The sequence below is a fragment of the Crinia signifera genome, chromosome 8 (assembly GCF_055691185.1).
Source record: "Crinia signifera chromosome 8, ASM5569118v1, whole genome shotgun sequence".
In the NCBI taxonomy this organism is placed as follows: domain Eukaryota; kingdom Metazoa; phylum Chordata; class Amphibia; order Anura; family Myobatrachidae; genus Crinia; species Crinia signifera.
Genome location: NC_139224.1, coordinates 177,863,178 through 177,877,138, shown reverse-complemented (window position 1 = coordinate 177,877,138; position 13,961 = coordinate 177,863,178). Strand labels below are relative to the sequence as shown.

At 50.9% G+C, this 13,961-nt stretch overlaps 1 protein-coding gene across 1 annotated transcript in view; it reads left to right on the top strand.

Annotated features, from left to right (window-relative positions):
* SYDE2 (synapse defective Rho GTPase homolog 2) overlaps positions 1–13,961 on the top strand; it is a 66,163-nt gene that overhangs the window by 30,515 nt on the left and 21,687 nt on the right. The window contains 1 exon segment of the mRNA XM_083157891.1: positions 3,338–3,464. Within this exon segment, the coding sequence (XP_083014017.1) occupies positions 3,338–3,464 (127 nt within the window).

The window sequence follows — 13,961 nt, the reverse complement described above, 5'->3', positions numbered from 1 at the left end:
TCACTCACTCTGCGTGGTGTACTGAGGCTGGCGATGTAGCTGCTCACTCACGCTGCATGGCATACTGAGGCTGGGGATCTAGTGGCTCACTCACGCTGCATAGCGTACTGAGGCTGGGGATCTAGTGGCTCACACGCTGCGTGGCGTACTGAGGCTGGGGATCTAGCGGCTCACTCACGCTGCATGGTGTACTGAGGTTAGGGATCTAGTGGCTCACTCTGCGTGGTGTACTGAGGCTGGGGATCTAGCTGCTCACTCACGCTGCGTGGCGTACTGAGGCTGGGGACCTAGCAGCACATGCTGCGTGGCGTACTGAGGCTGGGGATCTAGTGACTCACTCACTCTGCATGGCGTACTGGGGATCTAGTGGCTCACTCACTTTGCGTGGCATACAGAGGCTGGGGATCTAGCGGCTCACTCACTCTGCGTGGCGTACTGAGGCTGGGGATCTAGCGGCTCATGCTGCGTGGCGTACTGAGGCTGGGGATCTAGTGGCTCACTCACGCTGCATGGTGTACTGAGGTTAGGGATCTAGTGGCTCACTCTGCGCGGTGTACTGAGGCTGGGGATCTAGCTGCTCACTCACTCTGCGTGGTGTACTGAGGTTAGGGATCTAGTGGCTCACTCTGCGTGGTGTACTGAGGCTGGGGATCTAGCGGCTCACTCACTCTGCGTGGTGTACTGAGGCTTGGGATCTAGTAGCTCACGCTGCGTGGCGTACTGAGGCTGGGGATCTAGCGGCTCACTCACACTGTGGTGTACTGAGGCTTGGGATCTAGCAGCTCACTCTGCGTGGTGTACTGAGGCTGGGGATATAGCGGCTCACTCTGCATGGCGTACTGAGGCTGGGAATCTAGCGGCTCACTCACTCTGCGTGGCGTACTGAGGCTGGGGATCTAGCGGCTCACTCACTCTGCGTGGCGTACTGAGGCTGGGGATCTAGCGGCTCACTCACGCTGCGTGGCGTACTGAGGCTGGGGATCTAGCGGCTCACTCACTGCGTGGCGTACTGCGTCTAGGGATCTAGCGGCTCACTCACTCTGCGTGGCGTACTGAGGCTGGGGATCTAGCGGCTCACCCACTCTGCGTGGCGTACTGAGGCTGGGGTTCTAGCGGCTCACTCACGCTGCGTGGCGTACTGAGGCTGGGGATCTAGCGGCTCACTCACACTGTGTGGTGTACTGAGGCTGGGGATCTAGCGGCTCACTCTGCGTGGTGTATTGAGGCTGTGGATCTAGCTGCTCACTCACTCTGCATGGCGTACTGAGGCTGGGGATCTAGTGGCTCACTCACGCTGCGTGGCGTACTGAGGCTGGGGATCTAGCAGCTCACGCTGCGTGGCGTACTGAGGCTGGGGATCTAGCGGCTCACTCACGCTGTGTGGCGTACTGAGGCTGGGGATCTAGTGGCTCACTCACGCTGTGTGGCGTACTGAGGCTGGGGATCTAGCGGCTCACTCACTCTGCATAGCGTACTGATGCTGGGGATCTAGCTGCTCACTCACGCTGCATGGCGTACTGAGGCTGGGGATCTAGTGGCTCACTAACGCTGCATGGCGTACTGATGCTGGGGATCTAGTGGCTCACTCACGCTGCGTGGCGTACTGAGGCTGGGGATCTAGCAGCACATGCTGCGTGGCGTACTGAGGCTGGGGATCTAGTGGCTCACTCACTCTGCATGGCGTACTGGGGATCTAGTGGCTCACTCACTCTGCGTGGCATACAGAGGCTGGGGATCTAGCAGCTCACTCACTCTGCGTGGCGTACTGAGGCTGGGGATCTAGCGGCTCATGCTGCGTGGCGTACTGAGGCTGGGGATCTAGTGGCTCACTCACGCTGCGTGGCGTACTGAGGCTGGGGATCTAGTGGCTCACTCACCCTGCGTGGCGTACTGAGGCTGGGGATCTAGCGGCTCACTCACTCTGTGTGGTGTACTGAGGCTGGGGATCTAGTGGCTCACTCACGCTGCGTGGTGTACTGAGGCTGGGGATCTAGCGGCTCACTCACTCTGCGTGGCGTACTGAGGCTGGGGATCTAGCGGCTCACTCACTCTGTGTGGCGTACTGAGGCTCGGGATCTAGCGGCTCACTCACTCTGCGTGGCGTACTGAGGCTGGGGATCTAGCGGCTTACTCACGCTGCGTGGCGTACTGAGGCTGGGGATCTAGCGGCTCACTCACTCTGCGTGGCGTACTGAGGCTGGGGATCTAGCGGCTCACTCACTCTGCGTGGCGTACTGAGGCTTGGGATCTAGCGGCTCACTCACTCTGCGTGGCGTACTGAGGCTGGGGATCTAGCGGCTCACTCACGCTGCGTGGCGTACTGAGGCTGGGGATCTAGCGGCTCACTCACTCTGCGTGGCGTACTGAGGCTGGGGATCTAGCGGCTCACTCACGCTGCGTGGCGTACTGAGGCTGGGGATCTAGCGGCTCACTCACTCTGCGTGGCGTACTGAGGCTGGGGATCTAGTGGCTCACTCACTCTGTGTGGTGTACTGAGGCTGGGGATCTAGCGGCTCACTCACTCTGCGTGGCGTACTGAGGCTGGGCACACACTATGCCATCTTCTACATGATAACTCTCTTTTTGTCCCTTCTGATTGATCTTGTGCGATATCGCCCAGTGTGTACGCTACTGCGGTCACTAATGCCCCCCCATCATCCGTACATGCTGCTTAATTTGACAACAATGACTGAATGTACAGAGCAGAGACCTGATGATGTCACTGAGTGATATCGGTCAGTTTGTATGTGTTCTGTTGTTCATGGTGACGTGTGATGTGTGTGTGTGTGTGTGTGTGTGTGTGTGTGTGTGTGTGTGTGTGTGTGTGTGTGATTAGTGTACTACGTGGCAATCTGAGTCACATAACGGAATCCGTACTCCGCATAATGCCGCACAGCTGGGGTACCGGCCCGAAACCTCCACATCCACTGTATTCATGTTACTACCAGGGCAATAAAGGGATTTCATCTGTTAATAATAGAATGCTGCGTAATTGAAGTTACAGAGGCCACTGCTAGTAATACGCTGTAGTTAGATGGTTGGAATTGTGCGTTCAATCTTATTCATTGTATCTTGTGGAAGCCAAACGCCTGGAACTGACAGCTCCTCGGGGTAGTCAGTGTGCGCCTGTTGTGGTGAATATAACCTTCCAATTACGTCGTGCAAATAATGAAACAAGCGCTCACAACGCGCCGCACGCTAAATGCCCGGGAAACGTATGTGCTGCTGCACTGGATCCTGTCATGTGCACCCTGACCCCCGTTACATGCTATTGGTTTGCATTAGAATCTCTTGTATCTGTAGTCCGTCAGTGACGATGCTTATCCCTCTGCCGCAGGTGGTGGGGCTGTACCGGCTCTGCGGCTCTGCCGCCGTGAAGAAGGAACTGCGAGAGGCGTTCGAGAGGGACAGTAAAGCGGTCAGACTGTGCGAGAGCGAATACCCGGACATTAACGTCATAACAGGTAATTCTGCGCTTCCGTGATGCCAATGGCTTTATAGCGATCTCTGTCTACATAGGACTTTAGTACTGTGACTTACACTGCGCCGTGGATGTTATTAACCAATAAGTGTTTATCCAACCTTATATTAAACGTATTTATAGTGTCTGCCGACACAGAGAGTTCCAGTGTTTGACTGCTCTGACTCTAAACTCGTGCCCTCTCGTCCTAGATTCCTATCAAGCAGAAAAAAGGGTGTTTGACAGTTCCTTATGTTTATTATCGGGGGAGTTATTATTGGGGGGTCACTATAGAGAATTATTATTGGGGGTCACTATAGAGAGTTATTATTGGGGGTCACTATAGAGAGTTATTATCGGGGGTCACTATAGAGAGTTATTATCGGGGGTCACTATAGAGAGTTATTATCGGGGGTCACTATAGAGTTATTATCGGGGGGTCACTATAGAGAGTTATTATCGGGGGGTCACTATAGAGAGTTATTATCGGGGGGTCACTATAGAGAGTTATTATCGGGGGGTCACTATAGAGAGTTATTATTGGGGGTCACTATAGAGAGTTATTATCGGGGGTCACTATAGAGAGTTATTATCGGGGGTCACTATAGAGAGTTATTATCGGGGGTCACTATAGAGAGTTATTATCGGGGGTCACTATAGAGTTATTATCGGGGGGTCACTATAGAGAGTTATTATCGGGGGGTCACTATAGAGAGTTATTATCGGGGGGTCACTATAGAGAGTTATTATCGGGGGGTCACTATAGAGAGTTATTATCGGGGGGTCACTATAGAGAGTTATTATCGGGGGGTCACTATAAAGAGATTTATTATCGTGGGTCACTATAGAGAGTTATTATCAGAAGTCACTATAGAGAGTTATTATCGGGATCACTATAGAGATTTATTATCGGGGGGTCACTATAGAGAGTTATTATCAGAAGTCACTATAGAGAGTTATTATCGGGGATCACTATAGAGATTTATTTTCGGGGGTCACTATAGAAAGTTATTATCGGGGGTCACTATAGAGAGTTATTATCGGGGGGTCACTATAGAGAGATTTATTATCGGGGGGTCACTATAGAGAGTTATTATCAGAAGTCACTATAGAGAGTTATTATCGGGGGGTCACTATAAAGAGATTTATTATCGTGGGTCACTATAGAGAGTTATTATCAGAAGTCACTATAGAGAGTTATTATCGGGATCACTATAGAGATTTATTATCGGGGGGTCACTATAGAGAGTTATTATCAGAAGTCACTATAGAGAGTTATTATCGGGGATCACTATAGAGATTTATTTTCGGGGGTCACTATAGAAAGTTATTATCGGGGGTCACTATAGAGAGTTATTATCGGGGGGTCACTATAGAGAGATTTATTATCGGGGGGTCACTATAGAGAGTTATTATCAGAAGTCACTATAGAGAGTTATTATCGGGGGTCACTATAGAGATTTATTTTCGGGGGTCACTATAGAAAGTTATTATCGGGGGGTCACTATAGAAAGTTATTATCGGGGGTCACTATAGAGAGTTATTATCGGGGGGGTCACTATAGAGCATTATTATCGGGGGGGGGGGGGGTCACTATAGAGAGTTATTATCGGGGGGTCACTATAGAGAGTTATTATCGGGGGGTCACTATAGAGAGTTATTATCGGGGGGTCACTATAGAGAGTTATTATCGGGGGTCACTATAGAGAGTTATTATCGGGGGGGTCACTATAGAGAGTTATTATCGGGGGGTCACTATAGAGAGTTATTATCGGGGGTCACTATAGAGAGTTATTATCGGGGGGTCACTATAGAAAGTTATTATCGGGGGGGGTCACTATAGAGTTATTATCGGGGGGGGGGGGGGGTCACTATAGAGTTATTATCGGGGGGGGGTCACTATAGAGTTATTATCGGGGGGGTCACTATAGAGCGTTATTATCGGGGGTCACTATATAGAATTTTTATTGAGGGTCACTATAGAGAGTTATTATCGGGGGGTCACTATAGAGAGTTATTATCGGGGGGGGGCACTATAGAGTTATTATCGGGGGGGTCACTATAGAGAGTTATTATTGGGGGTCACTATAGAGAGTTATTATCGGGGGTCACTATAGAGTTATTGGTACTTGTGAGTTATCCGGGCTGCCGATTTTGTCCTTAAGTTTGGTTAACTTAAGGACACCCGACCGACGCGATGCCCGCGATTTCCCATAGACAGTAATGTTAAAAGACGCGATGGACCCGATTTCCCATAGACAGCAATGTTAAAATAAAATGACCATGTGAAATTGGCCAATATGGCCATTTCACATTGGATATGTTTTAAAAAAAAAGGTTTCATGGCCCCCCACCACCGATAACGCCACCCCGCTATTGACGCCAACCCGAAGCGTGGCGAGCGGCGGCGGTACGCGTCCTCCGACCTTTTCATGCCCTACTATCCACTAGGGCGTGGAGTGAGAATAGAATAGTGTGGCGAGCGCAGCGGACACCTGTGAAGCCCGCAAGGGCACACGGATACCTGTGAAGGTGTCCGCGGGGCTCGCTGCGCTCGCCACGCTTCGGGCTCGGTGGCTCGCTGCGCTCGCCACACTATTCTATTCTCACTCCACGCCCTAGTGGATAGTAGGGCATGAAAAGGTCGGAGGACGCGTACCGCCGCCCCTCGTGGGCTCGCTGCGCTCGCCACGCTTCGGGCTCGGTGGCTCGCTGCGCTCGCCACACTATTCTATTCTCACTCCACGCCCTAGTGGATAGTAGGGCATGAAAAGGTCGGAGGACGCGTACCGCCGCCCCTCGTGGGCTCGCTGCGCTCGCCACGCTTCGGGCTCGGTGGCTCGCTGCGCTCGCCACACTATTCTATTCTCACTCCACGCCCTAGTGGATAGTAGGGCATGAAAAGGTCGGAGGACGCGTACCGCCGCCCCTCGCGGCCTCGCTGCGCTCGCCACGCTTCGGGTTGGCGTCAATAGCGGGGTGGCGTTAACGGTGGTGGGGGGCCATGAAACATTTATTTTAAAAACATATTGGCCAATTTCACATTGTAATTTTATTTTAACATTGCTGTCTATGGGAAATCGGGTCCATCGCGTCTTTTAACATTACTGTCTATGGGAAATCGGGTCCATCGCGTCTTTTAACATTACTGTCTATGGGAAATCGTGTCGGAAATCGGGTCCATCGTGTCTTTTAACATTACTGTCTATGGGAAATCGTGGGCATTGCGTCGGTCGTGGCCGTTATAAGGAGCCGCGACGCGATGCCCACGATTTCCCATAGACAGTAATGTTAAAAGACACGATTTCGGGCGCGATGAAAAAATCGGCAGCCCGGATAACTCACAAGTACCGAGTTATTATCGGGGGGGGTCACTATAGAGACTTATTATCGGGGGGGGGTCACTATAGAGAGTTATTATCGGGGGGTCACTATAGAGCTTTATTATCGGGGGTCACTATAGAGAGTTATTATCGGGGGGTCACTATAGAGAGTTATTATCGGGGAGTCACTATAGAGAGTTATTATCGGGGGGTCACTATAGAGAGTTATTATCGGGGAGTCACTATAGAGAGTTATTATCTGGGGTCACTATAGAGAGTTATTATTCTCTTTAAAGTTCTCTTTAAACTCCTCACCACCACCTACAAGGCTCTCTCCTCCTCCACCGCTCCTTACCTCTCTTCACTGATCTCTATCCACACTCCCTCCCGTCCTCTTCGCTCCATCGCTGACCGCCGACTGACCTCTCACCTAATCACCTCCTCCCACTCCCGTGTCCAAGACTTCTCTCGCGCTGCCCCCCTGCACTGGAACAACCTCCCGCCACCCATCAGGCTTTCTGATTCCCTTACCTCCTTCAAGCGCTCCCTCAAAACCCACTTTTTTCGACTAGCCTATCCCTCCTCCTAACCTCTTTTGATCCTCCTATCCTGCCTCCGCTCCCCTCCGTTCCTACTTATCCTATTGTATTTCGTTCGTCCACCCACCTATTTTTAGTATGTTAACTCTTATGAGCAGGGCCCTCCTTCCTCACGTACTCACCCTACCTCATTACCTCACCTGTGCTCCTGTCCTGTTCTTCCCTTCCTCTACTTCATCTTCAGTCTCCTCGACAATTTCCACACCTACTTCTGAACTGATGCTGATTTTAGTTCTACCAGCTATACCCCTATTTATGCTGTATTTTATCAACACACCCTGTACGTTACCCTGTAATTTGTTTTTTGTTTGCTATGTACGGCGCTGCGAACACTTTGTGGCGCCTTATAAATAAACGTACTACTACTTATTATCAGGGGGTCACTATAGAGCGTTATTATCGGGGGTCACTATAGAGAGTTATTATCGGGGGTCACTATAGAGCGTTATTATCGGGGGTCACTATAGAGAGTTCTTATCGGGGGGTCACTATAGAGAGTTATCGGGGGGTCACTATAGAGAGTTATTATGGGGGGTCACTATAGAGAGTTATTATCGGGGGTCACTATAGAGAGTTATTATGGGGGGTCACTATATAAAGAGTGTCACGGACCCACCGGTCGCCTGCTCCGATATGTCAATCTGAGCAGCACCGGCCGTGACTGGGGTTCACTCAGGACACTCGGGTCCTTTCCTTGAGGTACACTGCCACCAGCCAAAACCTGATTTTAGCGCCTGAAACTGCGCAAGGGGCGGCTTGGCTCGCCCCTGACCACACAATACAAGATAACAATGGTAACGTTTTCCAGCCTTTCGCTTCTGAGGCTAATGAGTCTTAAGAACACAGAACCAGGACTGAGAATATGTATTATTTATTCCTAGAAATACTACAGAGCTTTAAACAAAATGGTTACAAGACATTACAATGATTTTAAAAGTACACACAACGATTTTTAAATGCAATTTCAAAAATAAAAAGGGAAAAAAGACAGAACCGTATCTTACAATCCTGAAGTGGGGGGGTTCTCCACAAGAAATCTCTCGTCGCCTACAGCCTGATTGCTAGACCCCCAGGTAGTGACACTGACTATAGGGAGAAAGGTCTTAGTTATACCTTGCAGACTCCCTCATCCCTCCCACCCTTGGGATTCCACTCTTTCCATGCTGAAGGAGTGTGGAAGGTCCCTGGCAATGTATTTTCTACAGTCTGCTGTTTCAAAGTGATTGATCCTCCTTCCTTGCATAGCAGACCCACTGATAAGAGATGTGAAGGAAGGGGACAAACTCTAACCTCTTCTTCTGGACCATGGTTTATGAGGGGCTCAGATCTTATCTTACATCCTAACTCCGGAGGAGTCCACAGATGTCACACTGAGGGAATACAGGCCTCAAACTCAAACCAGGGTCACCTACAGTTTACATACAAGACATGTCCTGATTCCAATACTCACAGGAGACATAACTATTACACCAATATCAGACATACATTGACCGGACAGATAATCATAACAGGAGGCATACGTTAATTTGATCGATCACCTGATCTGATCGTTACACCTCCCCCTTTTAAAATGGCGCACAGAGGCGGTGACCCACGTCACCGTCTCATCAGTGCGCTATTAACTACATCACCTGGACAGGTAACAGTGGTCTCTGTGCTGAGACAGACTGCCACTGATTCTGCTGAATTTGTACAAACACTTTCTTATACTTGACGTCTGTCATGGGACCACCGGACGCCATAGCCGTGGCTAGGGTGGGCAATGGGCATAGTCCCTGTCCCTCTCGCAGGAGATTGCAAACTAAAAGCACACAGGTGTCCTCGAACCCATAGTCTGTGAGCACACTGATATAGTGGGAGCTGTGTCCATCCCGGCTGGCAATGACACAGCCCACCACAGCTGTGCGTCGGACTCCTGGACACGGATTCTCCCCTGCAGCTGGCAGTTTGGCCTTACTCACTGAGATCAGTACCAGACCATTCCTCCACACCCCAAACGGCCATCGCCCTGGGACTCGCAACTCGGCACGTTTAACTATACCACAGGTGTGGGGCATTCTCCCAGCACTATATACAGACTTAAAAATGTCTTCCCAGCACCTCTCCTGAGCTGACTGACCCCCCCTCCCCTTCACTGGGGGGAAGGTCCACTCACTCAACCCCTCACACCTCATCCTTTTGTGAGGAGATTCGCCGTCTGTGTGTGTGAATTGTGAAGGGGGGCACGTTTCTGCAAGGGGGAATACCAGCAGGTCCTTGTCCCCTGTCTTGGGAACATCCCAGCTCAGCTTTTCTGAGGTTAATGGAGCTGAATTTACCTGTGCTTCGCGGGCCCTCCCACCCTTCTGGTTACACCCAGCAGCTTCCCTACTAGCCACTGGCTCTATTCCTGACACAACCCTCTCACTGTACCCAGGGGTATCTTTCCCACTTCCCAGGTATGGGGCAGCCTGTGCCGGGTTGATTCTCAGTTCTGCGTGGAAAGCCGAGCTTTCCATGTCAGTCCAGGACACCTTCCTGAGCCTGACCTTCCCTCCCAGACCCGCAGGTTCTGTGCCTGGGGTGGTGCCACTGAGGTTCTCAGGAGAGGCATCCGTTATCCAGTGATGCTGGAAAAATGCACTCTCTGGAGAGTTCTCAGTGTCTGGAGGGAACCCCTGCTGGGTTCCTGTATCTGTGTTTGTGTGGCTACAGTAAGGAGGGGGGTTTTGGGGGAAAGCTGCAGTAAGGGACACTCTCTCCCTATCTGACAGGTCTACAGTGCACACAGGACCCACCGGGTCACTTATTATACCTGGTACCACATTTCCCACAGTAGCGCAAGACATCACATTATCAACAGTAACATCAATATCATAACCTGGGGAGACATCCTGCAATACCTGCAAATTAGCCTGTGCATCTTCCACAACACATGGGGCCCATCCTGCTGGCTTACAATTGCACCGTGGCAAAAACGCTATATCTGGGTCCCATTGTCTCTGAGCAGGAATGGGGTTATCTGAGCATGTTGTCACCAGTAACTTATTGGCAGGTACATGCGCTGCCTGCAACCAACTCAGATCTGTCCCATTTCTGCAGTTAGCGACCCCTGGCACGATGTCACAACCAGACATCACTGGAAGAACAGGGTTAACGTCTGGCACAGCAACCTTAATGACATCACCATCAGCACTCCTACCACTGATGAGTGAGGGTGTCTCATTCCCAACCAGATTAGGGCATTTGTTTAACCCCACAAACTGGCAAGGATTACCCACTATACCTGTCTCTATCTCACCCTCCCCTACCTCCACAGAAGGTACGGCACTGTCACAGATCATCCCAGGGGCTTCACACAAAATAACAACATTGCAATGTTCAGCATGGTTACATACTACCTGAGATGCATCATATGGTTCAGAAGGGTTAGCGACAGATCTGTGTGGAGTTAATAAAAGTCCCACATCAGTAGTCCCACACATACTTGTGTGCATACAGTCAGAAAGTCCCATTCCTATTTCCGACATAGTCTCTCCCCTGCATACTTTCACTATGCAGCCAGCCGCTTCCAGCAACAAATCTGGAGCAACGGGAGGGAACATGCTGCTCACATCTTCCAGCAGTTTAAACTGGGCCTTGTGATGTGAGGTCTCTGGAACAGGTTCCACACCGATTGTAGCAGGCCCGGGTACCATGTCCATGAGGGAAACCCCGGTAGGCTGTGTCGTTGGTTCCATAGCTGGTGATAGAAGCTGTTCCAGGCGATTCCTTTCAGCCTCTGCCCAGCGGCACTGCTCTTTCCACCATGGAGTATCGAGCTTTTTACAATCATAAGCATATTGCTGCGCTATTTCAAAACAGTCCGTCAGGTCTCTCAGCAGCAACCAAGGAGTCGCATCGGGACCCCAGGTTAGAAACTCACCGCGATACATGCCGAAAACATTGCGCTCATCATTTCGTGCACGGGTGAGCCGCTTGATCATCTCCCAGCGGGAATTGTTGGGGCAGGAGATACCTTGCAGCTGACATTCTGTAGTGAGTTCCTCTGGGCTCATAAGCCTAAACGGATAATCATCACCATATGGGTCAGAATACTCACTGGGCTCTTCTGGTGCTGTAGGGGATTTGTACTCTGCAGTCTCCCTGACTGCCACACATCCTACAGTCTCCCTGGTGCTAGCAGAGGTGTCACCTCTCTGAGCATCGGCTGTAGTGTCCAGGGCCAGCTCATTATTCACAACCAAGCTGACACTCACTTGGCTTCCTCTGTCTGCTTCCAAGACAGGGAACTGTGCATGACGCGGTCCGGTGAAATTCGCGTCAGCGGTCATTTGGGACCTCTGTCCCTTGTTAGGCTCCCCATGATTGATAACAGAGTCCACACCATGATCCAACACATTATTTACTTCCGCAGACAGTAAAAGTTCAGTACGAAGCCCATCTCCTGCTAACTCAGTAGCCACGGCAGATAAAGTCTCACGTAAAGGTTCGCCATCATGATGCCCTGTATCATCCTCCACTGGTTCACCAACAGCGATCAGCCCCCTGAGCCTCACCAGTTCCAACTGGTACTCACGCTCGGCCTGACGCTCTGCAGCCTCTCGTACGGCTTTGCGCTCCTCAGCCTCTCGTACGGCTTTGCGCTTCTCAGCCTCACGTACGGCTTTGCGCTCCTCAGCCTCTCGTCTGGCTTTGCGCTCCGCAGCCTCTCTGTCGACAATGGCTTTGCGCTCCGCAGCCTCTCTGTCGACAATGCCTTGGCAGAACTGCACCAGCTGCAAAGCGAATACGGGGTTCACATTCTTCAATTGCCTGCTAGCAGCTAGAAGGTCGCTCTGCAGTGTAGACTTGCTGGGTCCAGCAGAAGGGTTTAACCCTGGCGCGGCATCGTTTGTACTGTCCAGTGCTGACTGAGCCCCTGGGGTAGGATTGTCCATGGACTGGTTTCCTCCAGCAGCTAGAGTCCGATCGGCATCCACTAGTGCCTGAATCATACGTTTTCTACTCTGGCCAGACCAAGGGATATTCCTCTGCACACACACGACCGCCAGGTCATCTCTCCTCATCTGCTGGTAATCAGCCATCCTGAGTCTCACACTTGTCAAATAAAATGATAGAAAAGAAAAACAAGAGAAGGGAGGGAACAGAAATTGCATCCACTGTGTGACTTTTAAAACTATAGTAAAGCTCTTGAGTTCTGATTCTGGTGATGTGGGTATTTCTCACAAAATTCTACCCACACTCACTTAAGTTCTTAAAGAGAAAAATTAATTCTCCACCCCACCGCTTGCCACCAAATGTCACGGACCCACCGGTCGCCTGCTCCGATACGTCAATCTGAGCAGCACCGGCCGTGACTGGGGTTCACTCAGGACACTCGGGTCCTTTCCTTGAGGTACACTGCCACCAGCCAAAACCTGATTTTAGCGCCTGAAACTGCGCAAGGGGCGGCTTGGCTCGCCCCTGACCACACAATACAAGATAACAATGGTAACGTTTTCCAGCCTTTCTCTCCTGAGGCTAATGAGTCTTAAGAACACAGAACCAGAACTGGGAATATGTATTATTTATTCCTAGAAATACTACAGAGCTTTAAACAAAATGGTTACAAGACATTACAATGATTTTAAAAGTACACACAACGATTTTTAAATGCAATTTCAAAAATAAAAAGGGAAAAAAAGACAGAACCGTATCTTACAATCCTGAAGTGGGGGGGTTCTCCACAAGAAATCTCTCGTCGCCTACAGCCTGATTGCTAGACCCCCAGGTAGTGACACTGACTATAGGGAGAAAGGTCTTAGTTATACCTTGCAGACTCCCTCATCCCTCCCACCCTTGGGATTCCACTCTTTCCATGCTGAAGGAGTGTGGAAGGTCCCTGGCAATGTATTTTCTACAGTCTGCTGTTTCAAAGTGATTGATCCTCCTTCCTTGCATAGCAGACCCACTGATAAGAGATGTGAAGGAAGGGGACAAACTCTAACCTCTTCTCCTGGACCATGGTTTATGAGGGGCTCAGATCTTATCTTACATCCTAACTCCGGAGGAGTCCACAGATGTCACACTGAGGGAATACAGGCCTCAAACTCAAACCAGGGTCACCTACAGTTTACATACAAGACATGTCCTGATTCCAATACTCACAGGAGACATAACTATTACACCAATATCAGACATACATTGACCGGACAGATAATCATAACAGGAGGCATACGTTAATTTGATCGATCACCTGATCTGATCGTTACAGAGAGTTATTATGGGGGGTCACTATAGAGAGTTATTATCGGGGGTCACTATAGAGCAGTGGTGGCCAACCTGTGGCTCTTGAGCCTCATGCAGCTCTCCCCCTTGTAAAGTGCGGCTCCTGCTCCCACTGCTGCCCGCCGCCCACCATCTGTCCCAGCCCCCCTGCTGCCGGTTCCCTGAATCCCTTCTCCTTCTGAGGGGAGGAGAGCGCGCATCTCTCCTACCCCTTACTGTGCATCCTTGTGACTGGGCCGTCCGCCAATCAGAGCTCGTAGGCCAGCAGCCAATCAGGAGCCGGCCAGCGAGCTTTGATTGGTGGGCGGCCCAGTCACAGGGAAGTGAGGG